The following is a 17,237-nucleotide window of genomic DNA, read 5'->3' on the forward strand; positions in this document are numbered from 1 at the left end:
AGCAGACTGTTTCTAAGATTTGAGAGAACTATAGTGGTTATCTTTGAGAGGTGGAAGGGTGGGATATAGAAGTTGGTGGTGGTGGGTTTGGAAGTGGAACTATACCCTGTAATCTTACAGTCTTGTAACCTACTGTTAACCACAAATAAAAAAAAAATCAAAAAATAATAAAAGAAAGAAAAAAGAGGGGGGCCAAGTGGTGGCGCACCTGGTTGAGCGCACATATTATAATATGCAGAAGGACCCAGGTTTGAGTCCCCGGTGCCCATCTGCAAGGGAAAGCTCTGCAAGTGGTGAAGCAGTGTTGCAGGTGTCGCTCTGTCTCCCTCTATATCACCCCTTTACCCCTTTCCCTCTCAATTTCTGGCTGTCTTTATTCAATAAGTAAATCAATATTATTTAAAAAATAAAATAAAATAAAGGAAAAAATGGCCTCTAGGAGCAGTGGATTCATAGTGCTGGTACTGAGCCCCAGCAATAACCTTGGTGGCAATACAAAAATGGGGGGTCTGGGTGGTGGCGCACCAGGTTAAGCCCACATAGTATTAAGCACAAGGACCCGCTCAAGGATCCCAGTTCAAGATCCTGGCTTCCCACCTGCAGAGGGATCGCTTCACAAGTGGTGAAACAGGTCTCTTTGTCTCTCTCCACCTTCCTCTTCTCTCACACTTTCTCTGTTCTTATCCAATAAAAATGAAAACATGGGGGTGGGGCGGTAGCGCAGCGGGTTAAGGGTTAAGTGCACATGGCGCAAAGCGCAAGAACCCGCACAAGGATCCTGGTTCGAGCCCCTGGCTCCCCACCTGCAGTGGAGTCGCTTCACAGGCAGTGAAGCAGGTCTGCAGGTGTCTATCTTTCTCTCCTCCTCTCTGTCTTCCCCTCCTCTCTCCATTTCTCTCTGTCCTATCCAACAACGAACGACATCAACAACAACAATAACCACAATAAGGCTACAACAACAAGGGCAAAAAAAAAGGGGGGGGAAGCCTCCAGGAGCAGTGGATTCCTGGTGCAGGCACTGAGCCCCAGCAATAACCTTGGAGGCAAAAAAAAAAAAGGCCTCCAGGAGCAATGGATTTATAGTGCTGGCACCGAGCCCCAGAAATAACCCTGGAGGCAAAAAATAAATAAATAAGTAAATGAATAAATAAATAAATAAATAAATAAATAAATAGCAACTTGGGAGACAGCACAGTGGATAAAGCACTGGACTCTCAAACATGGGACCCCAAGTTCAATCCCAGGCACAACATGTAACAGAGTGATGCTGTGGTACTCTCTCCCTCTCCTTTCATTAATAAATTAATTTTCTTCATTTTTATTCTATTGGCAAGAAACTGAGAAATTGAGAAGGAGAGGAGAGATTCAGAAGGAGGGAAAGCAAGAGATAGACACCAGCAGCACTCATGAAACTTTCCCCCTTGAAGGTGGAGACAAGTGGCTTGAACCTGGATACTTGAGCATGATAGTGTGTGCACGCAACCAGGTGTGCCATCACTTGGCCCCCTAAGTAAATAAATCTTACAAATAAATGAGTATGGGCTGGAAAGACAGCATAATGCTTATGCAAAAGATTCTCATGCCTGAGACTCTGAGGGCCCAGGTTCGATTTCCAGCACCACCATAAACCAGTTAAGCAGTGCTCTGATATTTCTCTCATTTAGATAAAGAAAATTAATTAATTTTAAAAAATTAAGTAAGGGCTGGGTGGTGGCACACTGGGTTGAGCACACACACTGCCACAGGCAAGGGCCCAGGTTTGAGCCCCACCTCCTGGTGTGGGAGGGCATTTCACAAGTAGTGAAACAGGGCTGCAGGTGTCTCTGTCTCGTCTCTTTATCTCTGCTTCCACTCTCATTTTTTCTCTGTTCTATCAAATAAAGCAATTTTTAAGAAATTTTTTATTATCTTTATTTATTTATCTTTTTTTTTTTGCCTCCAGGGTTATTGCTGGGGCTCAGTGCCTGCACCATGAATCCACTGCTCCTGGAGGCCATTTTTTTCCCCTTTTGTTGCCCTTGTTGTGGTTATTATTGTTTTTGTTGATGTCGTTCATTGTTGGATAGAACAGAGAGAAATGGAAAGAGGAAGGGAAGACAGAGAGGGGGAGAGAAAGATAGACACCTGAAGACCTGCTTCACCACCTGTGAAGGGACTCCCCTGCAGGTGGGGAGCCGGAGGCTCAAACCCAGATCCTTACGCTGGTTCTTGACCTTGGTGCCACATGCACTTAACCCGCTGTGTTACAGCCCGACCCCCTATCTTTATTTATTTATTAGATAGAGACAGTCAGAAATGGAGAGGGGAGGGGTGGATAGGAAGGAAGAGAGACAGAGAGAAACCTGCAGCCCTGCTTCACCACTTGTGCAGATGGGGACCAGGGGCTTGAACCCAGGTCCTTGCATACTGCAACGTGCACTCAAATAGGTGCGCCACCACCTGGCACCTAAAAGTCATTTTTTTTTTTTTTGCCTCCAGGATTATCACTGGGGCTCCGTGCCTGCACCACGATTCCACTGCTCATGGAGACTACTTTTTTCCCTTTTTGTTGCCCTTGTTGTCTTATTGTTGTTGTGGCTATTATTATTGTTGTTGTTATTGATGTCGCCATTGTTGGATAGGACAGAGAGAAATGGAGAGAGGAGGGGAAGACATTGGGAGAGAGAAAGATAGACACCTGCAGACCTGCTTCACTCCCTGTGAAGCGCTCCCCCCCAAGGTGGGGAGCCCGGGGCTCCAACCGGGATCCCTACGCGGGTTCTTGTGCTTCACATCATGTGCGCTTAACCCCCTGAGCTACAGCCTGAGCACCAAAAGTAAATTTTTAAAAATATTTATTTATTTTCCCTTTTGTTGCCCTTGTTATTTTAGTTATTATTGTTGTTATTGATGTCGACTTTGTTAGATAGGACAGAGGGAAATAAAGGGCAGCAAGCCAGAGATGGGGAGAGAAAGATAGACACCTGCAGATCTGCTTCACCGCCTGTGAAGGAATTCCCTACAGGTAGGGAGCTGGGGGCTCGAACTGGGATCTTTTCACTGGTCCTTAGGTGGGGAGGGGGGAGGGCTCGAACCAGGATCCTTACTCCGGTCCTTGTACTTTGCACCACATGTGCTTAACCCACTGTGCTTCAGCCGGACTCCCAAAAGTAAAGTGTATTATTTATTTATTTATTCATTCCCTTTTGTTGCCCTTGTTGTTTTATTGTTGTAGTTATTATTGCTGTTGTTGATGTCGTTCGTTGTTGGATAGGACAGAGAGAAACGGAGAGAGGAGGGGAAGACAAAAAAGGGGAGAGAAAGATAGACACCTGCAGACCTGCTTCACCGCCTGTGAAGGGATTCCCTACAGGTGGGAAGCTGGGGGCTCGAACCCGGGTCTTTTCACTGGTCCTTGCGCTTTGCTCCAAGTGCGTTTAACCCTCTGTGCTACTGCCCGCCTACCTCCTGACGTCCTCCCAAAAGTAAATTTTAAACAGAAGAGCTGGCTTGTGGCAGGGGAGGTGGCTCAGCGATGGAGTTGGGGAAGGCATGAGGTGCTGGCAGCAGAGTCTTCTGCAAAGAAGACAGCCCCCTCTTGACAGGCCGAGCTGTGCTTTGTGCCAGCAAACAGCAGTGGGGCCACCAGGCAGTTAAACACTCCTTGTTCTCAGCAAAGATGGTCTGAGGGTGAAAAAGAACTTCCAAGAACATTCTGACACTTGGGGTTTACTGAGGAGGCTGGCAGTGCTCTGATGTTGCAGACCACCCTAGCCGGTCTGCGCGATCTGAGTCTGAGCGATGCGGCGCGGGCTCCCTGGGGACGTGCTCATGGGCCTCTCAGCATTCGGGGCACAGCGCGCTGCCCGCGGGCCGCGGCCTCATTAGCGCAGCGGCGTGAGCCCCAGAGCAGCTGTCCAATTTGTGCTCAGCACCCGCGCTGTCTGTCCCCGAGGCACGCAGCTTCCTGTCTACTGCTGACTTTCACTCCTGCTCCCCGAGCCACGGGCAACTCTCACCCCTTCGTCTGGCTGCTTCATGGGGTGCGGGCCATATGTGGACATGTGCTAGCTCTTTCCAGTCCAGCAAAGGGGGGAGAGAGGGGTAACAACATGTCCCCTGCCACCCCACAGACGGTAATCACTATTCCCAGGGGGCGCAATTCGTGGGGCGTGGAGCTGGAGCTGAGAGACCTCAGATGAGGATCCACTCACCCTGCCTCCATACAGGCTTTAAATACAGAAATATATATATATTTCTATTTTTTAATTTTTCTTATAAATCTTTATCAGAGCACTGCTTAACTCTGGTTTATGATGGTGTCTGTGTGGGGGGGTTTGAACCTGAGACTTCACAGCCTCAGGCATGAAAGCTTTTTGCATAACTGTGAAGGTGCTATCTTTCCCTCACCTCATTTTGCTTATTTATTTATTGTGCCAACAGGGCTCCACTCCTGCAAGATACCACTACTGCCTGTGAATTCCTTTCTTTCTCTTTCCTTTCCTTTTTCTCTCTTTCTTCCAATAGATGGTGAAAGGTAGGGAGAAAGAGAGGGAAAGAGAGAAAGGAGGGAAGGGAAGGGAAAGGAGGAGAGGGGGAAAGAAAGGAGACACCATATCACTGCTCCACTGCTCTTGAAGCTTCCCCTATACTAGTGCTCCCAGGTGGTGGGGAGGTGGTGTGTGTGTGAGAGAGGGAGGGGTGAGGGGAGAAAGAAAGAGAGATTAAGTGAGTAAAGAATTTGAAAAAATTGTAATCAGAACTGCAGGAACAACAAATGAGAATATGGAAGAAAATTCTAATTATCTCATGGTTATTAGAGAGCTGAAAGCTGAAATTGCTGAGCTAAGAAGGCAACTAGCTGAACAAGCTAAAACAGTATCAGAGCAGGGCAACAAAATAGATGAACTCCAGAAAGCAGTAGAGGGCAGAGAGAATAGAATCAATGAGGCTGAAGACAAAATTAGCAAGATTGAGGATGAATTAGAGACAACTAAAAAAGAAGTAAGAGATCTCAAAAAGAGATTAAGAGATGCTGAAAACAACAACAGAGTCCTATGGGATGACTTCAAAAGAAACAATATACGCATTATTGGCTTACCAGAGGAAGAAAGAGAAGGAGAGGAAGAAAGCATTCTCCAGGCCATAATAGCTGAAAATTTCTCTAGTCTAGACAACACCAAAGACATAAAGATTCAAGAAGCCCAGAGGGTCCCAAACAGAATTAACCCAGACCTAAAGACACCAAGACATGTCATACTTAGATTGGAAAGGAATAAGGATAAAGAAAGGATCCTGAAGGCTGCAAGAGAAAAACAAAGAGTCACCTACAAAGGAAAACCCATAAGATTAGCAGCAGACTTCTCCATACAAACACTACAGGCAAGAAGAGAATGGCAAGATATCTATCGAGTGCTCAATGAGAAAGGCTTTCAGCCAAGAATACTATATCCTGCTAGACTGTCATTCAGACTAGATGGAAGCATCAAAACCTTCTCAGACAAGCAACAGTTGAAGGAAGCAACCATCACCAAGCCTGCCTTGAAAGAAGTTCTGAAAGGTTTCCTATAAACAACCAGACCACCACAAATAGAACATATATCAAAACACTCTAAAACTCTACAAGAATGGCGTTAAAATATCTTCAATCTTTGATATCAATAAATGTGAATGGCCTGAATTCACCCATTAAAAGACACAGGGTAGGAAGATGGATCAGAAAACACAACCCAACAATATGTTGTCTACAGGAAACTCACCTAACGCAACAAGACAAACACAGACTTAAAGTGAAAGGATGGAAAACTATCATTCAAGCCAATGGCCCACAAAAAAGGGCAGGAACAGCTATTCTCATATCTGACATGATAGACTTTAAAATACATAAAATTAAAAAAGATAGGAATGGACACTACTTAATGCTCAGAGGATCAGTCAATCAAGAGGACTTAACAATTATTAATATCTATGCACCCAATGAGAAGCCATCTAAATACATCAAACTTCTACTGAAAGAGCTACAGCAATATATTAACAGTAACACAATCATAGTAGGGGACTTCAACACCCCACTATCTCAACTTGACAGATCATCCAGGAAGAAAATCAGTAAAGACATAAGGGAGCTAAATGAAGAGATAGATAACCTAGAACTATTGGACATTCTCAGAGTCATTCAGAGCAAGTTGTGGTATATATACACAATGGAATACTACTCAGCTGTAAAAAATGGTGACTTCACCATTTTCAGCCGATCTTGGATGGACCTTGAAAAAATCATGTTGAGTGAAATAAGTCAGAAACAGAAGGATGAATATGGGATGATCTCACTCTCAGGCCGAAGTTGAAAAACAAGATTAGAAAAGAAAACACAAGTCGAACCTGAAATGGAATTGGAGCATTACACCAAAGTAAAAGACTCTGGGGTGGGTGGGTGGGTGGGGAGAATACAGGTCCATGAAAAATGATGAATGAAATAGTGGGGGTTTTATTGCTAAATGGGAATCTGGGGAATGTTATGCATGTAAAAAAAAAAAAAAAAAGAAGTAGAAACGCAAAGCAGAAATTGACTGAGTTTGGAGTATGGCACCAAAGTAAGAAAGCAGAAGTATACTAGAGTTTGCAGTGAGTACCTCCCTAATACTTCCTCTCCACTTTTCCAAGCTTTGGGTCCATGATTGCTCAGCAGTTTGTTTGGCTTTGTATGTTAACTCTCTTTTCAGTCACCAGGTTCCAGGTATCATCAGGATGCCGGCCAGACTTCCCTGGATTGAAGACATCACCAATGTGTCCTGGAGCTCAGCTTCCCCAGAGACCCATCCTACTAGGGAAAGAGAGAGGCAGACTGGGAGTATGGACCGACCAGTCAACGCCCATGTTCAGCGAGGAAGCAATTACAGAAGCCAGACCTTCTACCTTCTGCAACCCACAATGACCCTGGGTCCATGCTCCCAGAGAGATAGAGAATGGGAAAGCTATTGCGGGAGGGGGTGGGATATGGAGATTGGGCGGTGGGAATTGTGTGGAGTTCTACCCCTCCTACCCTATGGTTTTGTTAATTAATCCTTTCTTAAATAAAAAAAAAAATGAAAAAAAAAGGGAAAAAAAATCATTTTGCATGGGAGTCAGGCAGTAGCGCAGTGGGTTAAAAAAAAAAAAAAAGAAAGAGAGATTAAGTGTAAATTCTACTGGGTTAGAGAAGAAGTGGAGTCAGGACATCAGTCAGGTAAATTTGGGAGCAGGTGCAACTTGCCCAAGGTCCTGCCGTAGCTGGAGTGCTCAAGCTGGAAGTCAGAGTGTCCTTCCTTGCTTCCCTTCTCCCCTCAATGAACTGAAAGCTCAAGGTGGTGAGCACTGTGCCAAGACAGAACTCTTTCTGCAACCAAGGGCCCCAGCTGATTAAAATTCCCCGTGTCAATTTCTGAGGAAAGGCAGAGAAAGGAGAAGGAGGGAAAACTTCCAAGGTGCTTTTCAATTAAACCATAAATTCTCTTTTTCTTTCTTTCTTTTTTTTTTAATCTTTATTTTTTGGATAGAGACAGACAAATCGAGAGAGAAAGAACATAGAAAAGGAGAAAGAGGGGGTCTGGCTGTGGCACAGAGGGTTAAGCGCACGTGGCGCAAAGCACAGGGACCGGCATAAGGATCCTGGTTCGAGCCCCCGGCTCCCCACCTGCAGCGGAGTCGCTTCACAGGCGGTGAAGCAGGTCTGCAGGTGTCTATCTTTCTCTCCCCCTCTCTGTCTTCCCCTCCTCTCTCCATTTCTCTCTGTCCTATCCAACAATGAACAACATCAACAATGGCAATAATAATAACCACAACGAGGTTACAACAAGGGCAACAAAAAGGGGGAAAAATGGCCTCCAGGAGTGGTGGATTCATGGTGCAGGCACCGAGCCCAGCAATAACCCTGGAGGGGAAAAAAAAAAAAAGAAAGGGAGAAAGACACTTCACCACTTGTAAAGCTTTCCCTCTACAGGTGGGGACCCGGGCTTGAACAAAGGTCCTTGTGCATTGTAATATGTGTGCTCAATCAGGTGTGCCACCATCTGGCTCTACCATAAATTCTTTCATTGAGTTGAGCAGTCTACTTAACAAAAGCTGCAGCCCAAGGCCAGTCTGAGCCAGGCGACATCTTCCGGTCTGCAGGGTAGAGACCCAGCCTGGCCCAAGGTGACCAGGGCCGCCGCCTCGCAGTGAATTCTCTGATACTGGGCCGGACTCAGAAGCCATTCTGTAGACACGCGAAGAAGCATGATGGGGTTGGATAATAGCTCACTCATACGCCTTACCATGCACAAAGACCTGGGTTTGAGTCCCCAGTGACCGCACGCTTCGTGAGTAGTGGAACAACGCTGCAGTGTCTCTCTTTCTCTCTGTCTCTTTCTGTCTCTACCTGAAAAAAAAATAAAAAGAGTCCTCTGGGAGCGGCGAAATCCTGCTGGTGCAAAGCCCCAGCAGAAACCCTGACAGCAAGACTAAAACACAACAGGCCGCACATGCTCCTGCAATACACCTCTACCCTGAGAGAGCTTTCAGTTCTGGGAGATCAAAGCCCTTGCTTCTCTGCTAACTGAAGAGAAGTGTTTTTCTAACGTGGGCTCTCCTTGACATCCGTGTGAGCCACAACTGGCCTAGTGATTGTGACTCAGGAGGTGGCACAGAGGGTAAAACTTTGGACTCTCATGGTCCAGGAGGTGGCGCAGAGCTAGGGCTTTGGGCTTTCAAGCATGAAGTCTCGAGTTCGATCCTTGGCAGCACATGTGCCAAAGTGATGTCTGGTTCTTTCTCTCTCCTCTTATCTTTCTCATGAATAAATAAAATCTTTAAAAAAAAAACTGGACTCTCAAGCATGAGGTCCTGAGTTTGATCCCTGGCATCATATGTGCTAGAATAAAGCTCTGGTTCTCTCTTCTCCATTCTGTGTGTGTGTGTATGTGTTTAACATAGCTGCTCAGGGACAGGCTGTAGTGCACCCAAATTGAACACAAAGTTGCTATGTACAACGACCCAGGTTCAAGGCCCTTGTCCTCATCTGCAGGGGAGGAAGCTTAAGGAGCAGTGAAGCAGGTCTGCAGGTGTCTGTCTTTCTCTCTCCCCTCTCTGTCTTCCCCTCCTCTCTCCATTTCTCTCTGTCCTGTACAACAACAACGATGTCAATAACAATAATAACTACCACAACAATAAAAAACAACAAGGGCAACAAAAGGGGAAATAAATAAATAAATAAATATAAAAAAATAAATAAAATAAAATATCTTTTGGAGGCAAGGCAGTGACTCTCCTGTTTAAGGGCACATAATATGAAGCACAAGGACCTGCTCAAAGATCCAGTTTCAAGCCCTCGGTCCACCACGGTGGTGATGGGGACGCTTAACGAGCGGTGAAGCAGGTCCGTAGGTGTCTTTTTCTCTCCCTCTCTATCGTCCCCTCCCCTCTCAATTTCTTTGTTCTATCCAATAAAAAAAAAAGGAGGGGGCGGGCAGTGGTGCACTGGGTTAAAGCACAATTTGTAGCACAAGGATCCTGACTTTAGAGCCCTCCCCACCTGCAGGGGAGTCGCTTCACAAGCGGTGAAGCAGGTCTGCAGGTGTCTATCTTTCTCTCTCCCTCTCTGTCTCCCCTCCTCTCTCAATTTCTCTCTGTCCTATCCAATAAATAATGGTAAAATATGGTCACCAGGGGCAATGGATTTGTAATGCTGGCACTGAGCCCCAGTGATAACCCTGGAGGCAAATAAATAAAATATTTTCAAATTAAATAAAGCTAAGCATTGATGGTGCCTTGACTCCTCTTTGAGTCAGGAAAGCACTCAAAGGTCCAAAACCCTTGGTACCATTTACATTCAGAGACTGTACTCTAGAAGGGCTACAGCTACATGGAGCTACACACAGAAGAAAAGACTAATAAATGGAAAGTCATACTCAGTGCTATTAATCTCATCAAAGTAAATCCAAGTTAAAAAGTATCTCACAGGGGCCAGGTGGTGGTGCACCTGGTTGAACACACATGTTATTGTTTGCAAGGAGCAGGGTTTAAGGCCCTGGTCCCCACCTGCAAGTAGAAAGCTTTGAGAGTGGTGAAACAGTGTTGCAGGTGTGTCTCTGTCTCTCTCCCTATTTCCCTCTTCCCTCTCGATTTCTGGCTATCTCTATCCAATACTTAAATAAAGATAGGGGGCCAGACGGTTGTGCAGCAGGTTAACTGCACATGGAGTGAAGCTAAAGGACCAGCTTAAGGATCCCAGTTTGAGCCCCTGACTCCCTACCTGGGGGGGGGTCTCTTCACAAGCGGTGAAGCAGGTCTGCAGGTGTCTTTCTCATCCCCTCTCTATCTTCCCCTCCTCTCTCGATTTCTCTCTGTCCAACAACAACAATAAATAACAAAAGCAACAATAGCCTCTAGGAGCAGTGGATTATAGTGCAGGCATCGAGCCCCAGTGATAAACCTGGAGGCAAAAAAAAAAAAGAGTAATTATCTTGGTAGGCAGGGCTGACCAGGTACCCTAGCTGTCACAAGCCCCTATCTTTCAAGTTATCATAGATGGTAACCCCAGCCTGAAATGCACAACAGTATGAGCTGAGGTCAGGGCTGCATGGCTGACCTGAACATGGCTTCTGGCCTCCCTGCCTCACACCCTTGCACCTGCTACTCTCAGAGCCTCAGGAGGACGACAGAGTGGTCCGAGGTTGTTTGCAGGCCACAACCTGCCAAGCTTCTTTAAACAACAGAGACCAGATTCCAGCCAGCCAGGGATACCAGTGTCCTTACGGTCCTCATAGGGACAGGCCTGAGGGATGGTGTCAGGCCCAGGAGTGTGAGTGGCCCCTGCCCAAGGATGCCAGACCCTTCCTGCCACTTGGGTAGGAGGTGGCCATGTCAGTGGGAGCTTGTTGCACACCTTGGAGAAGAGATGGGGAGCAAAAAGGCCAGGAGAGCTGAGACTATGCTCAAAGAGATACAGGAGCCAGCCTGGGCCCCATGACTGGGATAAGGAAGCTGGGAGGGGGAGTGTGGCCCCAAATGCCACAAGCCTGAGGTCCTGAACAAAGGCTACCTGTCTGGCGGTGGCTTCTTTCCCCCAGCTCCAAAGTCCCTGTGCTGTTAGTGCCACCCTAGCCAGAGATGGTGCTTGTCCTGGTCCTCACACTGGGATGCTGGAAGTCAGGTTCCATGGGTGTAACTCACCCCCAGACAGGGGTCTCCACACACCTAGCTGCCATTTATCCAACACTCCTTCTGGGAGCCCAGGCTTTCTCAGCAGGGTACTGGGGTTCAGGTGTTGCCAGATTTGGGGACAGTCTCCAGACCACCCTGTCTCCCTCTCGAGTCCACAGAGTCACAGTCTCAGCTGCTCCTGTCTCACACTGTCTCACCATGGCAGTCACATGGCTGTCAGCACCAGCCTGGACCCCTCCCCCACATCTCCTGCACAGACAGGTCCACGTGTGTCCCCAGACGCCTGAATCACTGCTGACGGCTTGGGACCTGACAGCCCTGGGCTCCTGGGGAGCTAATGGGGAGGGGGGTGGCCGCAGAGAAAACACCTGCAGACATAAATAGCAGCCCGCCAAGCGGCAGAGCAGCCAGAGCCGCTCCAGCTCACCTGCGCCAGGATGCCCGAGGCCCTGCTGCCTGCCTGCCTGCTCGGCCTGCTGGCCCTCACCTCCGCCTGCTACTTCCAGAACTGCCCAAGGGGTGGCAAGAGGGCCATGTCAGACCTGGATCTGAGACAGGTACGGTCCTGCTCTAGCTCGGGCTGCCCCAGCAGACCCTTCAGCCAGGGATAGGGAGTGGGAGGGGGCTTGCAAAGTGGGAAGCTGGGCAGGAAGCTACAAGAGGTGCCCAGAGAAGGCAGGCTGGGCATGGCAGGCTGGAGGGGCCCAGGCTACCCTCAGGGCTTCCAGACACTGTCCCTATCCAGACTAGGGGTACTACACAGCACAGAGATCTCCCAGTAACCGGTTCTGGGCTGATTCAGGAAGAAAGGGCAGCCAGGCTTCTGTGTCCATAGGTGCCTCCCAGCCAGACCCCCAGAAGCAGAGGCCCCCACGTCCCTTGACCACCCCAGGCAGGCCCCAGCTTCTCCACTGGGTAGCCGAAGCGTGGCTCTTGCTCAGCTGAGTCGGGGTCCAGCCAATCACCCTGTGAGGACGTCCTGCCAGGGCTTAGCCCAGGGAGCTGGTGCTACAGGTCCAGCCAGCTCTCTGATTCCACTCTCAGCAGAACTGAAGACTATCTAGTCCCCACACTCATCTCTGCCCAGGCCCGGGAGTTCAGTTTTGAGCTGTGGAATAAACTAGCCTGGGAGGAGAATGGGGGCAGCTCCCAGGGACTGTCCTTGCCTCTCAGTCCCTCAGTCACCTCAGCTCCTCATGAACTCCTCAGGGCTTAGGTCCTCCACCCCCTGGTCAGTGCACATGCAGGGGAGCAGAGTCTGGGCCCCAGTGAGGCCCTGGGGCAAGGAGGCCAGAGAGGAGAGGGCAACGGGAAGGCCTGAATGTGCTAGGGGGCGCATAGAAGGGGCGCTGGTGCTAGAGATCCAGCTGGAGGAAAGGGGGCTGGGGAGGGGGCCTTAGTGGGCGTAGTGGGAAAGGTGCACACAGTGCCCCTCACCCTGGGGCCGAGGGGCGCATCTGGCTTTCCTGGGGCCCACAAAAGGCCCCGCCCCCGAGGAGGGCAAGATGCGGAGGGTTGTCTCTGACCGCCGGTCCTCACTCCTGAAAATCGAGGCATTAAGTGGGTTCGATCCCTTCCTGTGACCGCGCCCTAGAGGACCCCCCCCCCCGGGCTCGAGCACGCCCCTCCCCCACCCCTCCCCCCGTCTCACCCCGCCCCGTCTAACCCTCCCCTCCCCAGTGTCTGCCCTGCGGCCCCGGCGGCAAAGGCCGCTGCTTCGGGCCCAGCATCTGCTGCGGGGACGAGCTGGGCTGCTTCGTGGGCTCGGCCGAGGCGCTGCGCTGCCAGGAGGAGAACTACCTGCCGTCGCCCTGCCAGTCGGGCCAGAAGCCGTGCGGGAGCGGGGGCCGCTGCGCCGCCGCGGGGGTCTGCTGCAGCCACGGTGTGCGGGGGCGCCGGGGGCCACACGGGGGGGCACTAGGGATGGGGGCGGCGAAGGGCGGGGTAAGCCTGCGAGCGGCTGGGGCTGGGGTCCTCCGCTTGCATAAAGCCGGGGGCCCCAGCCCGCGCCCCGCGCTCATCCCCTGTTCCCGGCAGAGAGCTGCGTGGTCGAGCCCGAGTGCCGGGAAGGTCCGGGCTTCCACCGCCGCACCCGCACCAGCGACCAGGGCAACGCGACTCAGCTGGACGGGCCCGCCGGCGCTTTGCTGCTGCGCCTGGTGCAGCTGGCAGCGGGGCCCGAACCCAGGGAGCCCGCCAAGCCCGGAGTCTACTGAGCAGCCCCGCCCGCCCCGCACGAAATAAACCTTTTCAATGCACCTCTCGTGTCCGACTGGTCGTTTCTGGGGGTGGGAGGGGGAAGAGGGGAGCGCGGACTCCCACCTCCACCCGCCCAGACCAGGCCCCGGAGCAGTGGTCAGGTCGAAAGCGAAGAAGGGACACATCCCTAGGGGAAGAGACTGTGGGCGTGCGAAATACTAAGGAGCTCTAGGGATAGGGCGCCAGGAGGAGGGGCCGAGAGTGACTTGGGAGACAGGGTTGGGGGCCGCCCACTGAGGGTCAGAATAAAGGCAGAGGGGGGTAGGCGTTGGCTCATGCAGTGGAGTGCACATGTTACAATGAGAAAGGACCTGGGTTCAAACCTCAGGTTCCCACCTGCAGGGGGAAACCTGTGAAGAAGTGCTGCAAGTATCTCTCTCTTTAAAAAAGGGGGTGGAGGTGGGGGTAGGAAGTATAATGATTACTCAGAGATTCTCATGCCTGGGGCTCCAAAGTCCCAGGTTCAATCCCCCACACCACCATAAGCCCTAGCTGAGCAGTGCTCTGGTTAAAAAAAAAATCCACTTAAAAGGGGGCGATCGGCAGTAGCGCTTTGGGTTAAATGCACATGGCACAAAGTACAAGGACCAACTCAAGGAACCCGGTTGGAGCAGCCGGCTCCCCACCTGCGGGGCAGGGAGGCTTTGCTTCACAAGCAGTGAGGCAAGTCTGCAAGTGTCTGTCTCTCCCCCTCTCTGTCTTCCCCTCCTCTATCGATTTCTCTCTGTCCTATCCAACAACAGCAAAGACAACAATAATAACAATAATAACAAGAGCAACAATATGGGAAAAATGGCCTCCAGGAGCAGTGGGTTTGTAGTGCTGGTACGTTTTAAGCGATAACCCTGAAGGCAAAAAAAAAAAAAAAGTTCCCAGGTTCAATGCCCAGCATTACTATAAGCCAGAGCTGAGCTGCTCTCTGGTCAGTAGTTACCTATCTCTATATTATTAAAATTAATGAATTTGGGGGGCTCGGGCGGTAGCGAAGCAGGTTAAGTGTACAAGGCACAAAGCGCAAGGACCAGCATCAAGATCCCGGTTCAAGCCCTGGGCTCCCCACCTGCCGGGAAGTTACTTCACAGGCCGTGAAGCAGGTCTGCAGGTGTCTATCTTTCTCTTCCCCTCCTCTCTCCATTTCTCTCTGTCCTATCCAGCAATGACATCAATAACAACAACAATAATAACTACAACAATAAAAAAATAAGGGCAACAAAAGGGGGGAAACAAATTTTAAAAATAATGAATTTTTAAAAGAACGAAAATGGGTGGGGGGTAGATAGCATAGTAGTTATATAAAAAGACTGGGATAAGTAGCATAATGGTTATGCAAACAGACTCTCATGCTTGTGACTCTAAAGTCCCAGGTTCAACCCCCCACATCACCATGAACCAGAGCTGAGCAGTGTTCTGGTAAAATTAATTAATTAATTAAAAAAGAGTGAAAATAAGAGGAAAAATCACTGCCAGTGGTGCATGCAATTATCCAGATGGGAGAAAAAAAAAGGAAGCAGAAGATTGAGAGGGGTAAAGACACTGATGGATAAGATAGCAAGAAAGAGCGCAGAAATAACAGCACGATGGAAAAATAGACATCAAATCAGGGACACAGCCTCAGAGATCCACCAGGTTCCCAGAGTCCCAGTTTCAGTCTGTTTCAAGGCTGTGCTTTGGAGGGTTGGGGGAAGTAGGGGTGTGTGGAGAGCATCACCCCAGGACCAGAGCAAAGGGAAAGGCTCTTACCAGGTTCAAGGACAAACCTGCCACCTCTTGTTGGTCCCTTCAACTAGAATGAGAGATGGATGCCACTGAAACCCTAGCTACATTCACTCCCAGACACAGCCACACAAAATGCATTCACACTCAACACAGACAAGGCCTTCCACTGGGAGGCCAGTGGAATCACAGGCAGAAAGCTCACTCTGAACCTTGACCCCACACCCTGCCAGGGGCAGAGTTTTGTGATTTACTTTAAAGTTTCAGCCCAGCAGGCTCTGAGTCTTGCTGGGGTTGGGGGTGAAGTGGTGGGGTGGTGGGGTGGGCATGGAAGATTTTTTTTTTCTTCCCAGAACACTGCTTAGCTCTGGCTTATGGAGATCCTGGGGATTGAATCCGGGATCTCTGCTGTCTCAGGCATGAAAAGCTTTTGCACAACCATTATGCATGGGGAAATTCTACCTCCACCATCTCCTCCTACTTCTGTCCCAGTCTGGTCCACTTAGGGTTAGTTCCCACTCCTGAGAGGCTTTCAGTGGCATTAGATTCTATGCCCAATGCTGGTGTCTGGACTTGGAGACATTTTGGATAAGATCCAAACCCTTATTTTTCCAGGCCTGACTCCTGAACCCATCTCTCCCCACAGCAGCCAGGCTACCAATTCTGGGAGAGGCCAGGTGCCTGCCCACCCCTTCACTCACACCTGCCTGGAAGTTCTTTTGTCCTTCCCTCCTCCCCTAGAGTCCCCTAGCCTTGTTTTTTTTTTTTTTTTTTTTGAGAGAGAGAGCCTTCCCAGGGGGAAAAGAAGCTTGTGATCAGCAGGTGGCCAGGTCAGTGCAGCCTGTTCAGCCCTTCACATCTTTTGTCTCTTACACTGAAAAAAAAATTATTTTGGGCTGGTGAAATACTCAGATAGTGTACCAAGGAAGCTTGGGTGTTGTGGTGCTGTGCCATAGCCCTGGCAGCAAAAAGAGGATTTCTTTCCTCCTTTAATTCCAAAAAAGGTAATGAACCCAGGGTCTCACAAATGCAAAATATTGCTGAATGATTGCCCTTGTTCATTATTTTCCCCCTTCCAGAGTTGGGGCCTGGCATATGTATGATATCACCATCCCAGCCACTTTTTTGTAAGCCATCTTTTATTCACCATTCTTTATTCAGAGACAGAGAGGGAGAGGCAATAACACCCACCGTGAGGTTTGCACCTGGACCATGTACATGACAAGACATGCGCCCTACCTGGTGAGTTTTCTCTTTCCACTCCCCCTTGCTTTCTCCTGCTCCTTCTCCTGTTCCTCCATTTTTAGAGACAGAAAGAAGGAGTGACAGAAACTACAACACTGAAACTTCCTTCAGTGTAATGGGAACAGGGCTCAAACCTGGGTCACACACATAGCAATGTAGTGTAATATCCAAGTGAGCTATCTCCCCCCCCCACACACACACACATCATAATCCTGTCTCTCCTTCACCAAGTTCTACCTCCTGGTGCTAAGTGCTGACCTGCTTACTGTCTCTGTTGCTTTGTTTTTTGTGAGAATGCCACATAAGGGGGCTGGGTGGTAGCACACAGGGTTAAGCATACTTAGTGCGAAGTACAAGGACTGGCATAAGGATCCCAGTTCGAGCCCCTGGCTTCCCACATGCAGGAGGGTTGCTTCACAGGCAGTGAAGCAAATATGCAGGTGTCTATCTTTCCCCCTCTCTTTCTTCCCCTCCTCTTGAAATTTCTCTCTGTCCTATCCGACAACAATAGTAGCAACAAAAAAAGATAAAAAAAAAGATTTAAAAAAAGATTAAAAAGATGGAAAAAAGATAGCCACCAGGAGCAGTGGATTGGTAGTGCAGGCACCAAGCCTCAGCAATAACCCTGGAGGCAAAGAAAAAAGGGGGGCGGGTGATGGCGCACCTGATTGAACGCACACATCACAATGTGCAAGGACCCAAGCTCAACTCCCTGGTCCCCACCTGCAGGGGGGAAGCTTTACAAGTGGTCAAGCAGTGTGGCAGGTGTCTCTCTGTCTCTCTGTCTCTCTCCCTATCACTGGTAGGTGGCATAGTGGATAAAGCATCGAATTCTCAAGCATGAGGTCCCAAGTTCAAACCCT

The 17,237-nt window shown here is 49.4% G+C and overlaps 1 protein-coding gene across 1 annotated transcript; it reads left to right on the forward strand.

Annotated features, from left to right (window-relative positions):
* The first annotated feature begins 11,461 nt into the window (after nt 1-11,461).
* AVP (arginine vasopressin) lies at nt 11,462-13,409 on the forward strand. Its single transcript, XM_060203080.1, has 3 exons — nt 11,462-11,714; nt 12,838-13,039; nt 13,195-13,409. The coding sequence occupies exons 1-3, from the start codon at nt 11,595-11,597 to the stop codon at nt 13,371-13,373; spliced, it is 501 nt and encodes a 166-aa protein (XP_060059063.1). The 5' UTR covers nt 11,462-11,594; the 3' UTR covers nt 13,374-13,409.
* Nucleotides 13,410-17,237: the final 3,828 nt, after the last annotated feature.

The sequence above is a fragment of the Erinaceus europaeus genome, chromosome 1, assembly GCF_950295315.1.
Source record: "Erinaceus europaeus chromosome 1, mEriEur2.1, whole genome shotgun sequence".
In the NCBI taxonomy this organism is placed as follows: Eukaryota; Metazoa; Chordata; class Mammalia; order Eulipotyphla; family Erinaceidae; genus Erinaceus; species Erinaceus europaeus.

What these genes read in the sequence shown, in the direction of transcription:
- AVP (XM_060203080.1), top strand. Translation starts at nt 11,595, where the DNA reads ATGCCCGAGGCCCTGCTGCCTGCCTGCCTGCTCGGCCTGCTGGCCCTC. An exon ending in CAGACCTGGATCTGAGACAG is followed by an intron (nt 11,715 to 12,837) that starts GTACGGTCCTGC and finishes TCCCCTCCCCAG; the next exon opens with TGTCTGCCCTGCGGCCCCGG. An exon ending in GGGGGTCTGCTGCAGCCACG is followed by an intron (nt 13,040 to 13,194) that starts GTGTGCGGGGGC and finishes TGTTCCCGGCAG; the next exon opens with AGAGCTGCGTGGTCGAGCCC.